The sequence below is a fragment of the Netta rufina genome, assembly GCF_964035555.1.
Source record: "Netta rufina genome assembly, chromosome: 13".
In the NCBI taxonomy this organism is placed as follows: domain Eukaryota; kingdom Metazoa; phylum Chordata; class Aves; order Anseriformes; family Anatidae; genus Netta; species Netta rufina.
In genome coordinates, this window is record NC_140136.1 from 13,427,697 (window position 1) to 13,450,913 (window position 23,217).

Here is a 23,217-nt window from a genome sequence, read left to right on the forward strand (position 1 = left end):
TCGTTCCCTGTTGCTCTTGCACAGGCAAGGGGTCTGATGTAGCCCCCACAATTTTGTGTTTTGTAAAGCAGCAAGGAAGCAGGAAAGGGTTTGTTTCCTTTGGCAGTGGTGGGGTACGGCCTCGGGGCCACCCTTTATACCAAGCCAGATGCCAATGGGTCCTTGCGCTGGCTGTTGGGCTCTCAGTGGCCATGAGGGGAGCTCCCTCATGGGGTGAGGTTGAAGGGTACCCCGTCTACACTCACAAGCCCGGGGCTGTGACATGGCCACCTCTCCCTTCTCCTGACCCAAATGGGACAGCAGGTACAGGGCACAGCCCTGCTTGGTGCTCCCTGGCTTGTAACAGGAATAGTGCAGCCAGCAGGACCAGGGAGGTGATCGTCCCCCTGTACTCTGCTCTGGTGAGGCCGCACCTCAAGCACTGTGTTCAGCTTTGGGCATCTCACTACCAGAAGGACATTGAGGCCATGAAGCATGCACAAAGAAGGGCTACGAAGCTGGTGAGGGATCTGGAGCACAAGTCCTGTGAGGAGCGGCTGAGGGCACTGGGGGTGTTTGGTCTGGAGCAGAGGTTCAGGGGAGACCTCATTGCTCTCTGCAACTGCCTGAAGTGAAGCTGTGGGGAGCTGGGGGTCAGCCTCCTCTTGCAGGTACCCAGTGATAGCAGCAGAGGGAATGGCCTCAAGTTGTGCCAGGGGAGGTTCAGGTTGGAAATGAGGAGACGTTTCTGCTCAGAAAGAGCGGTCAGGTGTTGGGATGGGTTGCCCAAGGAGGTGGCGGCATCACTGTCCCCAGGGGTGTTCAAGGTTGGACATGGTGCTTGGGGACATGGTTCAGTGGGTGATGTTGGTCGTTGGACCAGGTGATCTTGGAGGGCTTTTCCAACCCTAATGATTCCAGGATTCCTGGTGTCCCTGAGTGGACAGCACCCACCATGGGGTTGAGGGAGGACTGAGGGGGGCGGGAAGGGACTTAGAAGGGCTGAGGGGGACTGGAGGTGACTGAAGGGGGCTGAGGGTGGTTGAGGGGACTGGAAGTGACTGAGTGGAGCTGAGGGGGCTGAAGGGCGCTGAGGGTGCCATCCCGCCCTCCCTCAGCAGCTCTGCTGCTGCTCCCCTCGCAGCAGGAAGCCGGAAACCATCTGAACGAGCCGCGTTAGCGAAAAAAAGGGGAGCGAGGCGGCTCCCCTCACCATGAGGCGGGGGGGGCGCCATCCCCCCTCCTCCTCCTCCCCTCGCGCTTCCCCTTTCCCGCCTCAGCGGGCGGCGCGCGAGCCCCCGAGGCGCAGCAGCAGCAGGAGCAGCAGCAGCACCAGCACTAGTGGCAGCAGTAGCAGCAGTACCAGCAGCACTAGCAGCAGCAGTACCAGCAGCAGCGCAAGCGCAGTGGTAGCGGCGGAGTTGTGAATGGCGCGGCTGTGCCCGGCCGGAGTTGGCGGGGCGGGGAGGAAGTCGGAGGGGAGGGGGCGGGGGCGGGCGGCGGCTGTGCGCGCGCGGCGGGGGGAGGAGGAGGAGGAGGAGGAGGAGGAGGAGGAGGAGGAGAAGGGAGGGGGGGGGCGCCGGCTGGGGGCTAACAAAGGGCGAGGCGTAGCGCCGGGGCTGGGACAGGGAGGAGGAGGAGGGACGAAGGGAGGAGGAGGAGGAGGAGGAGGAGGGGGGAGGAAGGGCAGCCGGCGGCCCCACCACCATGCCGCGGGTCGTCCCCGACCAGCGGAGCAAGTTCGAGAACGAGGAGTTCTTCAGGAAGCTGAGCCGCGAGTGCGAGGTGAGGCAGAGGAGGGAGGGAGGGAGGAAGGCTGATGGGGGGAGGCTGGCCTCACCGAGGGGAAACTTTCCTCATGGGGACCTGGAGGGGTGTGTGTGTGGGGGGTGTAGCGCAGTCTGTGCGCCGCGCTGCCCCTTATCTTCCCCCCCTGATTGAGCGCCCTGTGCCCCGCAGATTAAATACACCGGCTTCAGGGACCGGCCCCACGAGGAGAGGCAGGCCCGCTTCCAAAACGCCTGCCGGGACGGCCGCTCCGAGATCGTAAGTGGGGCCGGGGGGCGTTTGGGGGGGTCCCCGGGGTGGGTTTGGGGCCCCCTCGGGGCGCTGTGGGGGTCCCCGGGGCTCCCCCCGGGCTGGGACCGCGGCGCTGCCTCCCCGAAAAGTTTGGGTGAGCTCCGAGGAGGAGGAGGAGAGGAGGAAGGCGCCGAAGCAATTAAGCCCAAAGGCTCCTTGCTGGGTGTGGCGGGGCTCTGGCTGCTCCTCGGCCGGCCCTTTGCCCGAAAGTTGTGTTTGGGTTGTTTTTTCCCCCTCCTTTTTTCCCCCCTTTTTCCTCTAAATAACAAACGCTGCGGTGCGGGCTTCGCAGCAGAGCGAGGATTCCCCTCAGGGGACGCAGGCGAGGAGCCCGCGGAGCCTTCACTTTCAGATTTTAATGCTTATTCTCTGAGGAAACAGTAATTTTCGGAGCTGAAATCGTCCAAAGGAGCTAGCTAAAAGTCCCCGAATGGGCTGCGTGATGTGTCCGTGAGCTCAAGCGAACGCTCTTCAAAATCAGGCTTTGGAAGTGGCAACTTGAGCCCTGTTTTCCCTCATTCATTAGGGTTAGCCCGGGCTCTGCTGAATTAAAGTGTGAGACGAAGTGCGGCTCGCAGCAGCCGAGAAGTGACTGGCTATTTCCTGGTTTGCTTGCTGCTATATGTTCCTTCTGTAAGATCGGCGTGGTGTAGTGTTTCTGCGAGGCTGTTAACTCTTAACTGCTCCCCAAATGCAGAAGTAACCTCTTTTTTCGTTTAAAAGATAGTGAGAAAAGAAGGTAAAAGTTCCCTTCCCGCAGAAGCGACCCCTACTTTCACCTAGTTTGGTTTTATGGCGATTCTGTCATTTCCCTCAGCGTGGGTCGTAGTGTCGGCTAGGTTGGAGAAGACCTCAGAGATCACCTAGGTATTACTAGTCAGCTCACAGTGAAATCCTTTATGCAGCACCGTACCGAAATATAATTGAATACTAATTACCACAGCCGATCCTGTTTATTTGCATTTCTGTGTAAAAGGGTATCCTTACCTTGTACTAAGTAACTTTATTTTACCTAGATCTTACCCATCTGTGGGTTTTGAACCTGTAATACTATTTTATGAGAGGCCTCCTGTTGTCAGTCTCCCTTATTTTAGTATGTTTTTGCATTAATTTTTCATTGTTTGCTCCCTTTAAAAAGTCACCAGGGAAACAATGGGTAGGTAAGGAAAACAATTGTCTGCAAGCATTTGAAGTTCCTGAACAGGTGACAGTGCAGCGTATACCTGATTCCTTCCCTTAGAAAACAAACAAACAAAGGACGTTTAGCTTAGAACTAGCTTTCTAATGCCACATACGCAGTTATTTCTATAAATGGGAAATCGCTGTAGGTTCACCTTTGTACTTCTAAGCCTGCCGTCTTTCCCTGCCAGAACTTCATCCCTTGGAAGCCACCAGCAATGTCTGTTCTACATATTTTTTCATCTACTTAATTATAAAACAGCCTCTACATTTCTTGATCTGAAACATCTGGTTTTGTTCTGTGAACAGGGCACAAGCAGTCGGGTTTATTTGGAAACGTAGTGTGTGTAATGACTGATGTTAAAAAGAGCTAGCAGTTGTACTTTTTTTTTTTCAGTCTTGAATGTTTTTCCAGACATCAAGGATTTATTCTTTTATCTCCAAAGGGAGCCTTTGCAAATGACCTTACATATTTTTAAATAGACAAAAAAAAAAAAAAAAAAAAGGCAGAGAACAGCTTAAGGATTTAACGTGGAACTGGCGATAGGTTGCTGGTTACTTCGATTAAATAGCTCTTGATTGAGCAAGGAAAATAATGACCAGTATTAATGGAAAAAGTAACTGAGATTGCTGTTTCACTGGTGTTAAATTGCTTTGATAACTTGAAAATAACTTTGCATTTGCAATTTGTTTTCGGAGGCTTCCTAACTGCGCTTGGTTGGAAGGCACTTGCTTGTGTTTACGTTGCCTAGATGTAGGTCAGATCACCCTGGTGCTACCTGATAAGCTTTTTAGCATTTCAGACAGAGCTTTAAAAGGCTCTGTATAGCAAATTACAATTTCGCTAATTTCAAGTATACTACTTTGATAATAATGTGATGATGATAATTGCTATTTTATTCCTTACCTTAAGGAAAATTCTGGGTCCAGGGTAGTTCTCTGTGGTTACTAGCAAGACCGTTCTTCAATTTTTCAGTATTGACCGATGATTTTCACACATGGTATTTTAATCGGGTGGTTTTATCTTTACAAAGGGAGAAAGCAGGCTTCAGCAATCAAGAGAGTAAGTTTTCCACGCAGCTTTTAAAGAGCTGGTGGCCTAAATGTTGCCTGCATGACTCCATGAGGATGTGGGAATTTGTCTACTTTCATTTTCTTTTCTCTTTTTTTTTTTTTTGCTAATATTATTCCCATGCTTTTTCACGTTCCTCCAGCACATGCAGGGGGTGGGAAGAATCGGGTGCTTCTCTGCCTCGCTCAGATTCCCAGAAAGCAAGGGAAGTTCTGGCCCAGTATCCCCAGGACCTATGGGTGCTGGAGCGGTCCAGAGGGCTGCAGAGGTTGCACTCCTGGGCACCTGGCATAAATTGAGGAGTGCAAAAGACGTATTTGCTAAAGATGCTGGGAGATGGGAAGGTAGTTTGTGTGTAGAGTAGTAACTTAGAGTAGCAAAGGGGGTAGGAGAAGCAAGCTGGATGCTAATGATCTGCAGCCCCTGGCAGTTTTGGTGCTTTTTGGGCAAGTGTATTGCTGATGAAGCTTCTGTTACCTTGATGGAAATGTCTCAGGGTATCATACTGCAAAGAAGTGTTAATGCACGGGTATGGTATCCCTTCAGTACGAGTAGGACAGATTCTTAATTTTTAATGATGTCAAGAATGGGTTTAGCAGGTGATTTAAAAAAATAATATATATAAAATAAAAAAATAGCCTGGGATGGAACTTGATTGTAGAGCATTGGTCTCCCGTGGTGGGGGGGAGGAAAGTCAAGACAAAGCACTTCTACTTTCAAAATGGGAGGTATTAATCCTGTGACAGTGTTGCAGTACATGACCGGAACTATCTTAAATAACATGTAGAGCTATTGTGTCATAGGCAGCAGCACGGTTATATTTATACCATGAAGCTGCTCTATTCTGGCTTGCTTGAAAGGAATCTGCTTGTCAGGAAAATCCAACTATTTGGATAGTATCTGTGTAGCTTTTAAGGAAAAAAAAAATGTATTCTGGATTAATGACCATTTAAATCTAAGTGATCATGGTAATCAATACAGTGTGATTTGATTGCAACAAAACATGTTTGACCCTGAGATTTTGAGCAGAGTTGTGTTCTGGCGGTGTGTTCCAGTATTCGCATGCTTGAAGGATGCACTGTAGTGTATCAGAGAAGGGAGACACCGTGAATCAGATTGTGGAAGCAAAAACCTATTTTTTTCCCCATCTAGAAGTTGGCATGCTGCTTGGTGCTGATAAGATGTACAAATAAATACAGAGTTCCTAAAGAAAACAATCTTATTTTCATTGGAAGCCGTAGGAAATATTTACTTGAGAGCAGTGTATGCTTTTTTCCAGTATGGTTAAGTTAGTCCCTCTAATGACTTTACAAAGGGCTGCAGCTGGGAGAAATTCCTCAATTCCTATTCCAAGGTGTTCTCCCTGATGCAGCATCCTGGATCTCACCACTTTCTTAATGTGACAGCAGGACTTTGTCCTGGGAACTTTAACAGAGCTGAATTGACGCTTGCTTGCAGACAATGCAATAGGAATATCTGCTTTTCAGGTCAGATAACTGTTCATCAAGGTGCAAGTGTATTCTGAGAAGAAACAGCTCCTTTCCTCGCAAAAAAAGTTGTCCCTGGTAACAGGTCTCTGGAGTTCATTTTCCTCCAGAACGACTTCTTTTTAGGGATATGCAAGCTCTTTAAAAAGCGTAGGCAATTTTTAATGTTTTAGATACTAAGTTGGTGTAGGGTATCCAGACAGAACCGAAATGACAGATTCTAATGTCAGCAAAACTGATTTGAAAGAAGTATTGATTCCATGTTGTATTTTATATCCGAAGCAGCCAATGGCAAATGTTGTCAAAATGGAATCAGATGTTTGTAACTTAATACTTAAGAAAAATGATGAGTGCATGTTTTTGACTTTAAGTATTCTCTATGCTGCCTGGCTTAAGACATAAACTGATGTAAAAATAAATGACTGCCTGCATAATTTATGTAATGTCTTGCTCCCTGATCCTGTTTGTATTGATTTTTCTAAAAGGCTTTTGTGGCCACAGGAACCAATCTGTCTCTCCAGTTTTTTCCGGCCAGCTGGCAGGGGGAGCAGCGACAGACACCGACCCGGGAGTATGTCGACTTTGAAAGAGAAGGAGGCAAGGTAAGAAGGAAATTGCTGCAACTGAAAGAAACGTTTATGCTGTGCTTGTGGTCTGATTAGTATGGGCTGCGTGTATGATGTGAAATTACTAATAATTCCCATCTTGGTGCATGTAGGTAGTCTGCAAGTGTGACTGCAAGCCAGTACAATACTGGTATAAATATTAACATTGTTTTGAAACGTGTTAATATTTTTGGAGGGAAACACGTGGCTGGTCCTGGTGGCTCTTCATTATTTTGAAGAACAGAACTTTCTTCGGTCATGCTACCTTAGAATTTTGGGAGCAGCTTAAATTGTTAATGGTGTATTTCTAGAGTGGTAGAGAAATCAGACGTTGGCTGCCCAGTTGTGGTGGGCTAACGAACATTTGCCTTCTGACCTCATTACTTCATTGGGTCTTAGGTTGCCAGTTGACACAGCAAGCAGTCAACGTGGTGTCGAGTGGAATGAGTCTTTTTTTCCCCCCCCCCCCACTTTCACCATAAGTGGTAATACAGAATAAGCATTGCTTTCAAAATTGATTCGTGACATTTGATTTCTTTCTGAGGTGGTTGTCCCGTGGACTGACACTGAAAGCAGGAGTTCCTTAATGACAGTGATATTACTGCGAAGCTGTGTGAGAATTAAAGCCAGAAACCTTGCTTAGTCTGGTCAGTTAAAATGAAGTTACTGAAATCGCTTATAACTGGTTTTGTTTTACAGGAAAAACATACCTTTTAGAAATGTAGATGCTGTCTCTTACCTATGCTGCTCTAGATGCCTTGGAACTGATCCAAAGATCACTGAAGTCAATAGGAGACTTTCTGCTGACCTCAGTAGGTTTGGACCAGCACTTAAGGCCTCTCGGCCTTTCAGGTTCAGGCTAATTTCTCTACAGCTCTTTGACTTTAAAGATTTTAATAGACTATAAAGTTCTGGCTTCTGCCTAAAAGTTTTTGCCCAATCTCATAATGAGTAGCAGTTAACATTACCAGATCTAACAGGCTGGAGGAAATATTTGAAGCGTGTTCAGGGTTGACGATATATTGCATCTTTTAACTGCTGCTAGGTAGGAAGATAAATATTTCCTATGGTGGGGAAAACCTGGTTGGAAGAAAAAAAAATTCCTGAGGGCAGATATGGTATTTGGAATTGAACTTAACGAGTTTTTTTGGAAAAAATTGTTTTCCGTTCAGTCCTGTGAGGCTTCCAGAAGTTTGACGAACCGGGGGAGAGGGAGTGAAGTTGGCTATGCTGGGCACTGACTGCTTTGCTTTGCTAAGGAAGCTGAATTGAATCTGGCTCTTACTGAAAAATATTGATTCTGGCTCACAATTGAAAGAGGAATTTTTCTTGTAATGTGTAAGAAGACTGAGGTCTTTCTTCTTGCCAGTTCAAAAATAATTTTATTTACTCCTATATATTTTTTAACTTTATTTTCCCTGAATGAATTCTTAAAGTACTGAACTATTTCATCCATTTCCTTGTGTTGGCTTAATCAGGTAAGAACCAGGCAGATAAGCTGCGTATTAGAATAGAGCAGGAGTCTCTTCATGTGTGCCACTCCCTGTTTTATGTCTGTTTACAGTAAATTCTAGAGTGCTTCACTAGATTGTTCAGTCTTTCATCCAAAAAGAGGCTGGAGGTGGACACACTAATAAATGGGATTAGCGTTATGCTCCAGGACAAGCAAATCACAAATTTGCCATTGTAATCAGGCTTTACTATTGTGAATCACGTGTGAACGCAGGCTCTGCACAAAATTAAACTCGCCTGAAAGTAAGCCACTCCCATAACTTCAGAAGAGGAGCAAGCAGAACGGGAGAGAGCTGCTTACGTTATCAACAGAAACAGTTAAGTGTTTTATCAGTTGAATGGTCTGAGATTTTTTTGTTCTCTGTAGATTTCTGTAGCCTGGCTTTATTAAGAATTTCTTTCATAGGCTTCGGCAGTCTCTTAACGCCATGTGATTTCTGTAGCTCTGTGCAACATTGTTTTATGAGCTTTGATTCTTCAGGCAGTGCATAATGTGTGTTTGTTCATCACTGGAGCTAAGCCAGCAAGGCATGTTTTTAATTATATGAATAAAAAAAGGCTATGGGGGGAGCTGTCAGTTAATTATTATTTTAGGCATTAGTTTGAGATCTAGAATGCAGATAAACTTTCCAGCGCTAGAATATTTATATTCTGGAATTCTGCTTCACTGTTTGGCCAAGCAAGTGATGGCCCAAAATAGTTTATCCAGAGTTTGAGCGTGTCACTGTTGTGCCCAAGGAGCTTTGTACATATCGACAAAGTTACCAGCGTGGCATCTGCTGGGATTGCCTTCTTAAATGACTGAATTTTAGAAAGAGAAACACCCTTGTGAATCCACGTGAAAAGTCAGGACTCTGTAAATATTTCCTTTGTAGGCTTGAGGTTTTTCAGCCTGGTATTTCTTAACGCGGGGATTTTTCCTATGCTTTATTTGACTTTTAATGTTTCTGGTGTTCATGATGGTTGGGTAGGCCACTAGTGGATACCCAGTCTTCATTAATTCAAAAATAGAACAGCAAAGTGTTCACTTGAGTTTAAAATGAATAGAAATATTGAGCTGAATCTTTTAATATCGTGTGTTCTCTTTGTTTATTAGCAAAAGTAATTAGGTATTTTAGAGTTGTTGGTTTTTTTAGGTTTGTCATAGCAAAAGAATACAGAGCAGTAAAACTTGCTCCCTAGATTCCTGGACTGTAGGAATTGTAGGATGCTATTTCATTGCAGCCTTGTGTGGGGTGGGGAGTGCCAAATTGAGTGTGTCCTCTGTCCAGATACCTGAATCGTACTGAGGCTTTGTGGTCCCGCGTATTGTCAGGTAGCATCCGTTTCTTTCTTTTCTTTTTCCTTTAAGAACACACAAATAAATGTTTTTAAGAAACCCAGAGGCAGGTGGTGTAGTAGCATCATCTGTTGGCTGAAATCTCATTGTCCCCTTGTTCTGTTAAGAACTGTGAGATCAATTTTTTTTTCATCATTCATTTTGTATTCTTTTCACAGTAAGATAAAATACCTCTGTTTTTTCTTTCATTTTTCTAAGTCTTATATATAGCTCTGGTCTTTCTTGCCTCAAAGCATGTTAGTTCTCAGATGTTCTTTTATTGTTTAAATATCGGTTACTGCGCCGATGAAGTGTGTGAAGTTGTTCTACTTCCCCTCCCCTTTCTAATACTCTTCTCCATCTCATTTCTAATGCAGCTGAACTTCCTGTCTGCTGCTCAGCAGCAGCTGCTCATAAACCAGAATCTTCAGCACAGGCTTATTTTAGTGCCATACATGGCGAACTCCACGATTCCGGAGCACAGCGCGTCAGACAGGCTTGAAATCGATTTGGGGTACCTGGTACACCACACATGAGATGTAGTTGGACTTTCTGCTCCCTAGGCCATTATCTCTGTTCCAGCCATAAGTAAAGAATACTGGACTTTAGTTTTCTTCCTGGTAGTGCTGAGTTTCTCCTCATGTGCCGTTTTTCTGTCCTAAGTAGGAAATTTACGTAGCTTGAAGTTGATTTTAATTGCTTCGATGAATCATAAAACCTGGGATTTCTGTCACACTGGAGACACCACAGCAGTTACAGAAATATAGAGTGAGAGAGGTGGTGTATTTGAGTAAAAACTAAATTTAAATGGCAGTCAACAGCGCTCATTTTGCACTTGTCCCCTTCTCTCACGAGAATTAGTTATGTGGCTTGATGAATAGCACTTGTCCCCACAGCAACTTTTTCTTCTGACGTCAGCAATAAACTTTGGCGGGTGATTGGGATGACATATTGACCGCTCTGTTTCTTGAGCAAATGCAGTTTCTAGTCAAACATAGGATCGTGGTGTACCCAGCAGGATTTGCTTGGAAAACGAAAGCTTAATTTATGAGTAATGCCTGAATACCTCTGCTAACCTGCGTTGAATCAGAGGTTTCTTTGGTTCACACCTCTATTTGAAGAATTTAGCTGAAATATTACTTCATCCAAACCAAGTTGGAGTAGCAGGTTTCTTTGGTACGCTTTTGAACAAATAAGAGAATCTAACTTACGGTTTCAGCTCTCAGTTCTTACACTGCTGTAGTGCCAAAGAGCTATTTTCTTTACATTGCTCTATTTTCAGCCCACCAGTAGCTGGGACCTGGGGAATTTTTCCATCTAAAATGTTCTCACTGCTGGTGGAGTTGCTGTATGTGTTCCCTGGAAGAAAGGAGCTTTGATGGTGTGCTACCGTCTCAGCCATGAGATAAGTCACCAAGACTTTGTCATTTCTACATGGTGGCATGTAAGGTGTGACAGACAGCAAATGCCAGCATTTAAGCAGTGCTGTGCACATTGTGTGGCTCGTCTCTTAGTATGTGAGGCCATCTGCTGAGGACGGTCCGCTTTCCAGGAGCTGTCCTGCAGGACTGCAGAGCAGCCTTGCTGCTTCACAGATGAAAGCTCAGGAGTTGAGGATCCTTGCGTGGCTTTCTACAGTCCCTAACTGATCTTTAGGCTAGCTCCTAATGCCCCAGTGGATTAGGGTAGCAGTATTTTAGGGCCAAATAGCGAGCCTGTTCAGCTGCTGATCTCTCCCTTTGTTTTAGCAGAATAACACAGGATTACTGTTCTGGCTTATTTTCAATTTAGCACAGGAACACTGAGCAGAGGACATCTGAGTGGAGCCCTGACGAAGCCCCCATCACTGATGCTCGCTTGTGGCTCTCAGGCTCCTTCTGTAGGTGTTGAAGAAGAAAGTCAGTGTGTGTTTGTTCTGACAGCAGGTACACAGGGTTGGTCTTGTAACCAGTTCATGTTCAGCCTGACAAAACAGCTTGCTCATTTCTTTGCTTATTTATTGGAGTTGTGTGTCAGGGGTCCTCTAAAGCCTTAGTAGGTAAGAATCCACTTCCCTACACGGTCCCCTTGATCAATTTGATACAGGATTGTGTGTATGGTCTGCGTAAATATTTCTAGTAGATGCTTGTGTTTTTACATTTTATGATGGTGTGTTTAAGATCTCTTTTATTTTAGCAGAGACTGCTCAGGTTCCTCTCTTTCTCCCTCCCCAGATATGTCACTTTATGTGTCTATAGCCTTTTTCTTTAGCAGAGAGTGAAACTTGCTTGTTTTAACTAGATACTTCGAGGTGGTATTCTTTATGACCTGCTGTTGCTTCCAGCAGAGCTACCAAATTGAGACTCTTGTTGAAGCTGAGTAGTCACAGCATCCATATTTGCTCTTTATTTTCCTTCAAAAATGGGAAATTCCTCTATTTGCGTCCTGTTCGTACACTGTTAACAGGAGCTTGTTGTTGGGGGGGAAGAGAAATCTTTAGAGCTCCTAGCTTGTTAGGTACATATTGTCCTGTGCTGGCAGGCAGCCACGGGCTGAGGTTTGGACAGTTGTTCCTGAAGACTGATTTATCCTAGGGTGCTCTCCTCCATTAGAGCATGAGTCACAGCGGGCATCTCTCATGTGACAAGTATCCACAGCCTTTTCCCCTTAACCCGTTCTCTCCCCTGTCCTCCAAATACTTCTGTCACCGCACGCAGCCTTGTTCATCCTTTCTGGTACATGACACGCTTGTACCATTTTGAAGCAATGCTTATGAACCGCACTTAAAAACATGTTTGTGCCATTTGTGGTGCCTGCCTATTGGCTCTCGCTGTAGGTCCCAAGTCCTTAAGATCTGCCATCAGTAAACCTTTTTTTGATTAGCTTTTATTACATGTTGTAGAAGCAGTTATTCAGTCATACTTTATATATAACCTCAAGCTTTTTCCAGAGGTCTAAATGCATCCATTAGAGTTGTATAGACAAGACATCAAAATTACTCATACCCATCCTCCTAGAGTTTCCCAGAAGAGAAACAAAACCGGGGCAAGTTAGTGAGCTAAATTTTGCATTTGGGAACCGGTGATGATACATAAGGACAGATGAGTGTAGCGTGGATGAAAGCAGTACTTAAGATCCCTGCAGCTTAGACTTTGGAAGAAATCCAGACATTTGGATTGTTGAATCCTCTTGTTTGCATATCAGTCTCCACTTACTAAACAAAGCTGTTAACATTATGCTTCTTTGCTCTTCTTTTAAATGAATGAGAAAAAGATGAGCATCACTGTTGAAGATGTCTGTTTCTTTGTGAAAAATCACTTAATACCTCAGTCTCAAAGAAATACTCAATAAGGTGATTAAACGCTAGCTACAAGAAACTCATTTTTTTGCAGAGTTACTGAAGTGTTTCTTCAAGCTTTATTGTCCTAAGCACAAGTAACAAAATGAGCTAATTAGCTTGCTTAATTGCATATTTGATGTTTAGCAAGTTGGCCTGGTGAAATATGTACTGTGACAATAATATAGATAAAATAAGGACTTTTTCTCGTGCAAGGTTGCTGTTCCAAGCACATACGAGTATTAATGAGCAGGTCATATTCTGGGGAATAGTTGATCTGCAGATGTTTTATCCATATATTTTCTGCAACTTGTTTTATCTGTTCCTCTGGTATAAATGCAGAGCACAAAATCTATGGAAAGTGTCATGAAAAGGTTTTAAATCTGTCATAACTTTTCAAGTAAGGGTCGTGAAACATCAATTTTCTGTTGAAATAGAGTGACTGAGGACAGAATGGTGTCTGTCACAGATCTCAATTCAAGGTCTGAAATCTAGGGAAGAAAGCAGCTGTGGGAGAGTAAGTGGGAGCCTTTATGTCATGGCATCATAGAATTGTGATGTCCTCATGAAATCCTCTTGATAGTGACCAAGAAGCCGTGAATATTGATGAAACCGTTCAGAGGTGATGAGAAGAAATTATAGCTTGCTTCCAGATAGTGTATTCCTTTAAAAAATGGAAGGGGAGGAAAAAAAAAAAAAAAAGGAAAGCCCACATTCTTTGGTAGAGGCAATATTGGGCTTTTTTTGTTTTCTTTTTGGAAAACTAATATAAGCCTAGAGAATGCTTAAGAATGGGAAAGCTCAAGCAGGAAAGCGTCTAGACAAAATAAAACAACTACGGTAGTGTATTTTTCTCATGCTGCTAAAGAGTGTTTGGGGATTTCTTCATAAAGCCTGCATGCTTCTCTGGTTGTTATTACTACTATTTTTTTTGGATGTTGAGGGCAACTACTTCCCCTTGGGTATGGGAGCAGCGGGCAATCATCTTGTATCCGGATGCTTCCAACAAGGGGAAGCAGAGCACAGTACCCTGCGATGCGACTGTAAAACCTGGTAGCCTGGTGGGTTTCCATCAAGGAAAACTCGGGTGTTTAGTTACAGCAGACCAGAAAGCTGGTGTTTGTAATCACTTCAAAAGAGCTTGCAACAAAATTCGTGGAACACACAGGATGGCACTTTCTTGACAAAGCAGTCAAAGAAGCAGCAGGAATTTTTTTTTTTTTAGCTCTGTTCTGGTATCTGGAACTTGAGGCTCAGGCTTTTGAGGAAGTATAACTCATGTCAGCTATGATTGCTTTTTGTTTTTTGAACTTAAAGAAAAAGAATCAGTAGGTGGCCTATAGGGAGCAAAAATAAATAGTGCATAAGGGTTTGAATCAGTTCCCCTCTCCCACGGACCATGTTGGTTCTGCTGGTTCTGTCCTTGCTTGGTCGTGCATTTTGACTTACTAAAGGTATGGTTACGTTATTCACCATCTTTAACTGAATTTTACAGATTTCCAAAGGATTTTGCTGTTTGGAGAACTTGCTATTGAGAATATATCTGCAAATGTTACTTCACTAAAGGAAATTCTAAGCCATTGCTAACGATGATTCTCTGCAGAAGCTGATAATTTTCTACAGAGTAACTTTGACACTATAAAATTTTATTGGGTGATGAGCGCTAAGTAGTTATGTTATGCAAAAAAACAAAAATGACTAGCTCGGATTGTTTTACGGCTTGATGCTGTACTACTTGTTGAATAAATATTCATGCACTAGTCCTTGACTGCACTTCTTACTGTATGTGCCTAATTTCTGTGAAAGAACCTGATTCAGTTATGTTTGTGGTTAGGAAAGTACAGCAAAACGAATCAAATGTAAAAGTACAGAAAAATGAATTTAACTTTTTTTTTTTTTACATTTGTACCATCTTTTTCTTTATTCTTTTTTTCTTCACCTACCACTTTGTGCCCATCTTTCCTCCTTTTTTTTTTTTTTTTTTTGTCTTTTTCCCTTTGGAAGTGATGAACATTTCTCAAGCCAATTTTGGGGGTAGGAGAAAGGCCAGATAGTAAGTGTCATCATTGTTACTGTGTTTTGATACTTGGATTAGTTTCAGGAAAAAAAAAAAGCCAAGGATTTCAAGTGCTGTGGATGCTGCAGCTCCTTCAGAATAGCTTTGAAGGATGAGGGCCAAAGGCCAACCTCACCCAACACAAGATCTTATGTCTTGTCTGTCAGATAGCCTCGCTCTTCTTGCTTTGCATGTTAGCTTTAGCTGGAAAGGATCAGAAGGAGTACCTCTTACTCCTGTTCAAGTTCTTTTTTATGGGTGTGCCAGTTCTTCTATTGTTTAATTATTTTTAAAAGGGGACATCTGGTCTGTCTTTGTGCTTTTTTCTTTTCTTTCCCCAGTAAGTTCTGGTTTAATGCAGTTTATTTGTACAGCTTGTGGGCCTTTTTCAGTTTTTCCAGACTTAGATCCTGCTTAAGGGGGAGGCTGTCAAAGTGCTCGAGAACAAAATGAAGGCAGAAAGGGCAATTTTTCTTTCTCCTCTCTTGCTCAGGTCAGCTCCCAGGTGGTTTTTATTAGTTGCTTGGCCATATTGTCAAAATCAGGTATTTTTCTGGTTGAGTACACTCTCATTACACGTTTCAAATTCTCAGTTTAAAAACACAGGTTTAAGAGACTGTTTATTTGCACACAAGTGGCATGATATAAATACTATGTTTTAGATAAACCTCTCTTTCTAAACCTTCTTTGGAGTTTCTAGCTATAACTGGCTTTTGTTATAATATTTTCTGAAAGCTTGAAAAGAACTAATTTCCCTACCAATTTTGAAATTTGTGTCTGGAAAATATGTTCTGTCAACGTGGCAGAGAACAGTGTGTGTCCCTGTTAGTGAACTGGTTTTGTGAGCAGGAGAGTTCCTCAGTTACGTGTGTGCATTCTTGGAGAAACAGAAGAGCAGTGGTCTCTCTGCAGTATTTTGCTGCAACAGCATTCTTGTTAAATGTTGCTCTTAGAAAAATGGGACTTTTTAAATATGTGCCCTTTTGGGAGAGGAGATGTAAAATCCAGCTGTAACGATGAAAGACCCTGTAAATTTTCACAGGGGAAAACCCCACCACGTATTTGCCTTTCAGATTATCCCGATGTTCTGCTCCTTGCATTTTTGCTGATTCTGAGTTCTAGCTCTGTGGTTGGTTTTTCCTATTTGAAGGCACACAGTCTGAGCATGAAACATTTAATGTTGGGAAGCACTGGGGCTTTTTTGTAGCAACACTGCAAAAAAAAAAAAAAAAAAAAAGCCACCTGTTCTTTGCTTTGTATTAGGGTGTTTTTTGGGGGTAGTTTTGGTCAAGTGTAGTGTGTATTTCCTTCTCAGTCCAACTACAATATTTTGGAAAGATGAACCGTGTCTGCAGATGTTTATTAAACAAGTATTGCTTCTGTACAATAGCATGTTAGATTTTTCTATGGTAACTTTTAAGCATAAGTACTGACCAGTCATCTTAATCCAGGGAAAAAATGCTGAGGTCTCCACAGATTTTAATCACATTTGTTGTTCTGACATCATTAATGATTCATGCCTGTTTTTAGTTACAACTTGTTATTTAGTTAGCTGAAATAGTAACCTGCATCATTTAATGAAGTGTTGATCTGCTTTGGAAACAGAGTCTAAACTATGGTTCCATAGTTTAGCTAATTACACAAAACAAAACAAGAAAAAGATATTTTTTATAGAAATGACTTGAAGTGACTTGTAAATTCTAGCTCCCCAGTAAAGTTGAAAAAACAATTTTCTACTTTTATTTTTCCAACTTAGAGAAACCAAACCAAAAATCATCACTGTAGCATTTTGGCGCTATAGAAAGTGTGTTGAGAGAGGCTTTGGCACAGCTCTGACACTGCTCCCAAGATGGTTTTAGCAGGGGTCTGTACCTGAATTTCTTTACCTGAATTTGCTTGTAAAAATGGATGGTGCTGTGCTTGTAATTGTATCTAGACAGGCGTTTCTCAAAACTTGAGTTCTGTTTATGATAAAGCCCAGGTGATTTCTGTATGCACACCTTAGAACCGACCCAGGTGCATCCTGCCAGGCAATCAGGCTTTGCTCTGAAACTGGAAATTACAGCGGGCATTTTCTGAGCTGGTTCTGCAGCTCTGAATCTGAGTGCCTGCTTTCCTGAGGGAGTACGCTAAGGGAATGCTGTCGCTTGTTGTCCAAATGCATCTGCTATAGCCAGACAGCTAAAATAAGTACTTGGGGTGTTCTTTGGTGGAACTTACTGAGTGTTTTTTGAGATTGCAAAATGCCTCAAGCTAATATTTCAGGTTGCATCTTGAATCATCTTTGCCATTAGCATGTGTAAATTCATAAGTTTCTTTGGGGGGGGGAATACATTTATGAGTCTAAAACTTGTGCTAAAACAATCCCACAACCAACACCACCAAAAAAAGTTGCATTCTTCTGAATCCTGAATTTAGCGTGAACAATATTTCGGTAACTGTCAAACTAAAATAAATGTTGCCCTAAAAGGGGAAATACAGGGGTTTAATATCTTAGCAACAATTTTAATTGCTTATGTGCAACGCAGCCATGCAAGTAATAAATGAATTAGCCCTGTGCTCAGCTATTTTTACTTCTTTCTCGTTGCTATTAAAATTCTCATACAGACTGTTAGCAATCCATGGGATAGTTTGTAGTTCAGCAAATTCTTTTCTTCAATATGATTTGTTCCTGACGGTGTATTTGTATTTCTACTGCTTTTTGTTCTTAAAACAACAAAAAAAAAAGTGTGAAAGGCTGCATTTAGAAATCTATTTTATTTTTTTTCCAAGCATAGTAGTCTAGATTGAGATTCAGCAAGCATAGTGGTATGGATATTTCTGTTTTGCTTAAGGAACTGACCTTTGTCCTAGCTGATGAAATAGGGTTGCTCTATTTAATTTTGAATGTTAAGAATTTCTGGAAGGAAAGATTCTGAAAGCTAACGTCTGGGATGGCTTTCTTGCATTTTGTCTGTTTTTATGGTGTGTGTAGCTAACACAGAGGAAAGCTAAGAAGTTGAAAAGGGCTTTTTACAGAGAACGTTTCATGCCCTACCGTAGACTGATCATTCCCAGTCTTACCAGCCTCTTCCCAGGTTCCTTACCCAGCCAGAAGCTACAAGAGAAATACCTTCACATGCACGATGAGGATGAGGAAGAGCCGAGCCATCGGAGCAGGCTGCAGGTGGAGAGATGATGGTGGTGTGTGGGGTGTCCTGTGCCCACCGCCCTGCCCTGCAGTCTCTCATCAGCATCTGTGCATGAGCTGCTGAGGGCCTGCGGTGATTTGGGTGCCACCCTTGAGGGACCTACGGGCTGTATTCATCGTGAAAACCACAGCTCGGTCATCCACGTACGGCTCTTTAGGAAAGAGTCGTGTTTTGTCAGGAAGTATCACTTCCTTTGCGTTTTTACAGAAGGGTGTGAAGTCTGAACTCGAACAGAACCTTGGTTTTGTAGGGTGGAAACCATTTCAAGATGCAGCTTTCCAAGTAACTTGAAACGTTTTTCTTTTGTTTTTAAAGGCATGATAATTGTACACTTTGAAGTGAGATAGATATAAGGATTGATATAAATTTGTTGGCTTTTATGAGCTCTTCCAGTTTGTAGTGATGCGTCTGTAGTTCTCAGATTAAAAGCACCAGAAAGTGTTGTTTTCCTGGTGATTTTAAATGCGATTTTTTCCTCCATTTCCATTCACTGTTTTGGCCCCAGGGCTCTGTCACAGAGGTTCTGTTTCAGAAGGAACCGATGCTCTGACACTTGCTGTAAACTACATTGACTTGGTTATTTTTCGTTAGTTTCTTTTATTTATTGATCTCTCATGTTTTAAGTCTGAAGCCTTGCATGGAGGTGTCAGCTTCTACTGCAACTTCAGATGTTCAAGTAATTTAGCTCCGAAATTGGAACTGTTCTTTTTCCCTAAATAAATAGCTAAGGGTTTTAGTGTCTGTTCTGTTGCAAAACTTCAGATGGTGTTTTATTGGTCTTTCATCAGCTGCTGCTCCCCCTCCTGCCCTGCTCCCTTTCTGAAGCCCTCTGATCAGGATGCTCACACGAGAGTCACGGTGTCTGGGGAGGGCAGGCTGACTCAACAGCCATGCCAAATTGGTATGGCAAGACCACAGCCTTTTATTTACGAAAACGCCTGTGTACTCCTTTGAGACTTCTGTTAAAGGAAAAAGATGAATGTACGGTTTCCTCTTTGACTAGGTAGTCTCCTTTTACTCAGCAGCGTCCAGAGGTGGTGGTGGTGTGAGAAGCTGAAACGATGAGGTTAGCCTTAACCCATTTAACATCTTTCGTACTTGGGGTAAATGTTTACAGCTGTTTCTTTCTTAGTGGTCAGTGTTTCATACGTGAAGTCACCGGGGAGGCTGCTGTTGAAATATTTCGAAGCGGGGTATGATTCAGGGGAAGGAGCAGGACTGGGGCGTACGTACGTGGCTCGTGTGAGCGGTTATGAATGGGCAGCCGTGTGACGAGGCAGAGGGTGAGTCAGGACCGAGTGGCTTCTGAAAGAATGCCTTTTGCTCCAGCCTGCTGGGAAAATGAAAACAGACGGGAGGGGACGGCACCACTTGGCTGGGGACTGGTGTTTCCTGGGGGGGTCAAGTCCGTCCCAGCAGCGGTACGGTGCTGATTCATTAGTCAGTGGGTGGTGAGAACCGAGTGCTGTCTGGGGGAGGAAATGGTCAGGGTGCTTTAGGGAGAAGGAACATTTTCTCTAACTGCAGGATGTGTGGATGGAGCGTTCAGATAGCGTATCTGCATTGCATCAGTTAAATACCCTGGTGTTGTGAGATAAGGATTTACTAGAGGACAAAAATAGGATGTGAAACTGAGGTTTTACGTCTTGTGCTCAACTGTTCTCAATGACAAGAAAAAAGGTGTTTGTCTGCTTCACTTTATTCAAATCAAGTCTGGCTTCTACGGTAAGAACGAGCGGTGTTACTTGAGCCAAGCCCCTGATTTTTATTTTTTTTTTCTTGGAACAGCAAAGTTAACTCTCAGTTGCAGTTGGAGAAGGTTACTGATTCAAATTCAGGTGAAGAAAAATAACGTAAAACATTTCAAAGAGCACCAAAGGGAAGGTGAGGTGAGATGCTGCATGTTGAAAGCATGGCACAGAGGTCTGCTGGTGTGTTGAGAAAGCACAAGCACAGCTCAGCTACATTGAGCGTAATGGATTTGTGCAGCATCTTCCCAAGTTCACGTGTGTTTGTGGTGTTGCTCATCCTCAAGCCAGGTAATCTGCCCTGAGATAAGCGTGTTTACTCCTCCTGGCTTTTAGGGCAGCAAACAGAGCATTTGTTTGAACTCTGAGAGCCAACCTGTTTCCAGCATCAGACATGTCTGCTTTTCTCTTTTTTTTTTTTTTTTTAAAAAAAAAAAAAGTCTAATGCTACAGTGGTTTATAGTGGGAGTTGTAAGTGGAAATTGTATCTTGAAGTGAAAGGAAATTTTTTGCGTAACAGCCACCAGAACAAAAATTCAGCTGCTTTAAGCTAGTAAGAAGTACGGATTTCAATATGTGACAGTTTACCTAGGTCTCCAAATCTTACAAGCCTGGCTCCTAAATGCTCTTATTGAACGTACCAGATGGGTCGGGAATGGTTTATAAGATTATATAAATGCAGTTAATCTGGGGTTAGCAACAAAGCCTTGAAAGAGTTTTTCTAGCAAAGTCATCCTTTTATCTGGTTTTAATCCAAGTCTTATAGTTCAGTAATATTAAGGGGGGGAATTGGGATCTTTATAGAAATCAGGTGGCTTTTTTCCTTTGCCATCTTGCTGTGGTTGTCATCAGGCAATTTTCAGAACCGAGCTCTGAAAGTTCTTAAAAGATAACTTTGTGCTGGATTTTGAGGTGTGCTAACATCACGCGATCGTAGACAAGGGCAGTAATTTATTAACGTTCTGTTAGGTTTGGAAATGGAGAGGGAACCAGCATGGCTTTATCTGAAAAGAAGGAAATGTGTGGTTAAACGGTTTTGGCTTCAGTCTTAGGTGGTTTCCATTCCCCAGAAAGAAGAGAGGGGGGAAAGGAGTCTAAATTCCTTTCTCTACAATAAAGGAAAAAAGCGCCGGTTTGTTTTATTGTGTGTAGTAATGAGAGAGTTCATGCGCAGGCACATGCAGCTTTCAGTGTGAATTACACTAAATTTGAGTGATTATATGGTAACTCCCAACTCAAATAGCTTGCTAAGAAATTCACCCTGTCAGAAGTGAAAAACATTCATTATCTGGGGTTTGATGCTAGGAGAAGCGAAGCCCCGCTGAAACCAGTGGTGTAAAGCTTTCAGGGCTCTGATTGAGGAGCAAGGGCAGGGTACCTTATGCTTTATCTCGAGAGGTCAGGCTTCTTGCCTGTGGCTGGCGAGCTGCTTTATCAGCTGCTGCTCAGCGTGCCTCGAGCAGATAGCAGGCATCAGGAATCACATCCCTTCTGTCAGCTCCTTCCCCGTGTGCCCCCTTGACTTCTGAAAACTTCCAGCAGTGCTTGGGCTTCGGGTGATGCTCAGGGTACTGACTGTGAGGCACTGAGCCCTCGCAGCTGCACCTGAGCTACCTCTGCCTGCTCTGAGCTACCCAAAGCTCGCATGGACCGCATGAGCAGCTGCAGGGTAATTGGACAACGCTGTTGAAACATGGCAGGCAGTGACAGCCTGATAGTCCTAGTCGAATAAATGAGCAAACAAAAAAATCCCTTCTGGGCAACCTGCAGAGCTAAATGTTATCATTTCTGGCAATGTTGATGGGAAATCAAAAAATTCCAGGTTTCTGCTTTGGGCCAAAAGTTTGGGGAAAGTAAGTGAAAGGTAAACTCTAAACTGAGGTCAGCAATTTTTTTTAGAAAAAAACAAGCAGTGTTAGAGTACAGGTTGTCAGGTCTGTCAAGACCTGTAGCTGGGTTTATGCTGCTTTTTTCTCATTCAATTATTCTGCGTTCTTAGAAGAGGATGGCTCTCGATTTTAATGGCCCCCCTCTCTTTGCCTTCCACTTCTAAACCAATGAAACGCATCACTTCGATGACGTGCATACCATCACTGTATTTCTTGCAGGATGAATGAGCCAAGACTGTGCTGAAAGGGAGTGATGTTGTATTTAGCATGTACGAAGTGATTAATCTTGAAAGGAGGGCTGCAGGAGGTGGTTTCCTGGCAGTCTACGTCTTACTCATGCTGGTTCTGCCTCCCCAGCTCCCAGGGCCTCGGCTGGCGGGTCCCTGCAGCAGGGATAGGTGGGACAGCTGGGCTGAGAGCACAGGGACAGAAAACCAGTGCATATTCTTTGTGGAGAGCCTGCAGTAGGAGCTGATATGAAGATGATGTGCTTGAAGTCACCCTTGTTTCTTTGTTATTGTGCTACTGCTGCATGCTGTACTAATTAAAACATCTAGAGCGTTACATACTGAAGTGTGGCGAGTTGTAAAAATTAAGCTCAGTGAGCAAACGTGCTGCATTTTATTGGTGAATAATGTTACTTGTTTGCCATTTGGATTCGTGTTATTTGTCTGTTGCTTTTCTTCTTCCTTTTTATGTTGTGAAGTGCTTCATTTTACCCAGACAGCCTCTGCAGGAGGAAGGCAGGCTTCCCGTCCCGCTGCACCTCCTGGCCTGCCCTTTTTCTGCTCGAGTGCCCTTAGCTGCTGAGCGTGGAGCTGAGCGGGCAGGCACAGCCAGGGTGCTTTGAAGTGCACCGTAGCACTAAACATCAATTACAGTCTGCTGGTGAGGGTTTGCCAGAGGATGAATTCAGAGCGATTAGAGGAGACACTGTGTGAAATTTCCCCTGGTGAGCCGGGCTGCTCCTGAAGACTGGCATTTTGAGTGTCTCGGCAGCCTTACATCTGGAACGGGTGCTGGCCTGCGCGTAGGGTTTGCCTCCCTGGCAATTCAGCATAGACAAACTTCTGTTCTGCAAGTGGTTTGGCTTGCCAAGTAGGCTGAAATAGCTACTAGAGGATGACTTTTTTTTTTCTTCATGACTTGGGTAATTTTGCTGCGTGAGGTTTTTTTTGAGACAGATCTCATTAACCGTAGGGTGTCAGACTTGTTTAGTGCTGTGTTTGCTTCTTGTTCAGTTTCTTTGTGGAGATTAATCTTGGCCTTTAGAAGGGGGAAATGCTTCTGTTTTAAATCACGGTATCATCCACCCTTATCTAGCTGTAGGGCCTTAAGCTTGTGCGTAATTCCTTGCTGCTGTTCGAAACACAGATTGATGCAGGAGTTGGGTTTTGATCATCTGGTGTTGCTTCTTTTGAAAAGACTTTCACAAATGCTAAAGAAGACAAGGGATGACTTTATTTTCAGCCTGGTGTGTATGTGTGATGTATTTTGCTACATTCATTTTTGTGAATTGAGGAGGACTGAAACTGGTGCTTGCTCTTTGTTGAAAGAACTCACATACGGGGTAAAATGTAGTGCTTTTGGGGAAGAGGAAAATGTTCGTTTAACCATTTAAATGCTCTGTGAAGGATCTTCCAGTCTGGCAGCATGCCACTTTCCCCGTGATGCAATGGTAAGCTGACAAGAAAAACAGTTACTTTAACTGGAAGCAGTAATAGAGTTCTAACCAAATCCTTGTGCACGCCAGTTTATAAAATGAGAACACAGCTCAAATTTATTC

The 23,217-nt window shown here is 43.6% G+C and overlaps 1 protein-coding gene across 2 annotated transcripts in view; it reads left to right on the plus strand.

Annotated features, from left to right (window-relative positions):
• Nucleotides 1–1,622: 1,622 nt before the first annotated feature.
• Nucleotides 1,623–23,217, plus strand: part of CBFB (core-binding factor subunit beta) — a 41,887-nt gene continuing 20,292 nt past the window's right edge. The window contains exons 1-3 of one of the 2 annotated variants that reach the window (XM_084294955.1): nucleotides 1,623–1,764; nucleotides 1,939–2,025; nucleotides 6,282–6,398. In XM_084294955.1, the coding sequence (XP_084151081.1) occupies nucleotides 1,687–1,764; nucleotides 1,939–2,025; nucleotides 6,282–6,398 (282 nt within the window). In that variant the 5' untranslated portion in view covers nucleotides 1,623–1,686. The remainder of the gene's footprint in view (nucleotides 1,765–1,938; nucleotides 2,026–6,281; nucleotides 6,399–23,217) is intronic. The other variant, XM_084294956.1, reaches the window with a different exon arrangement.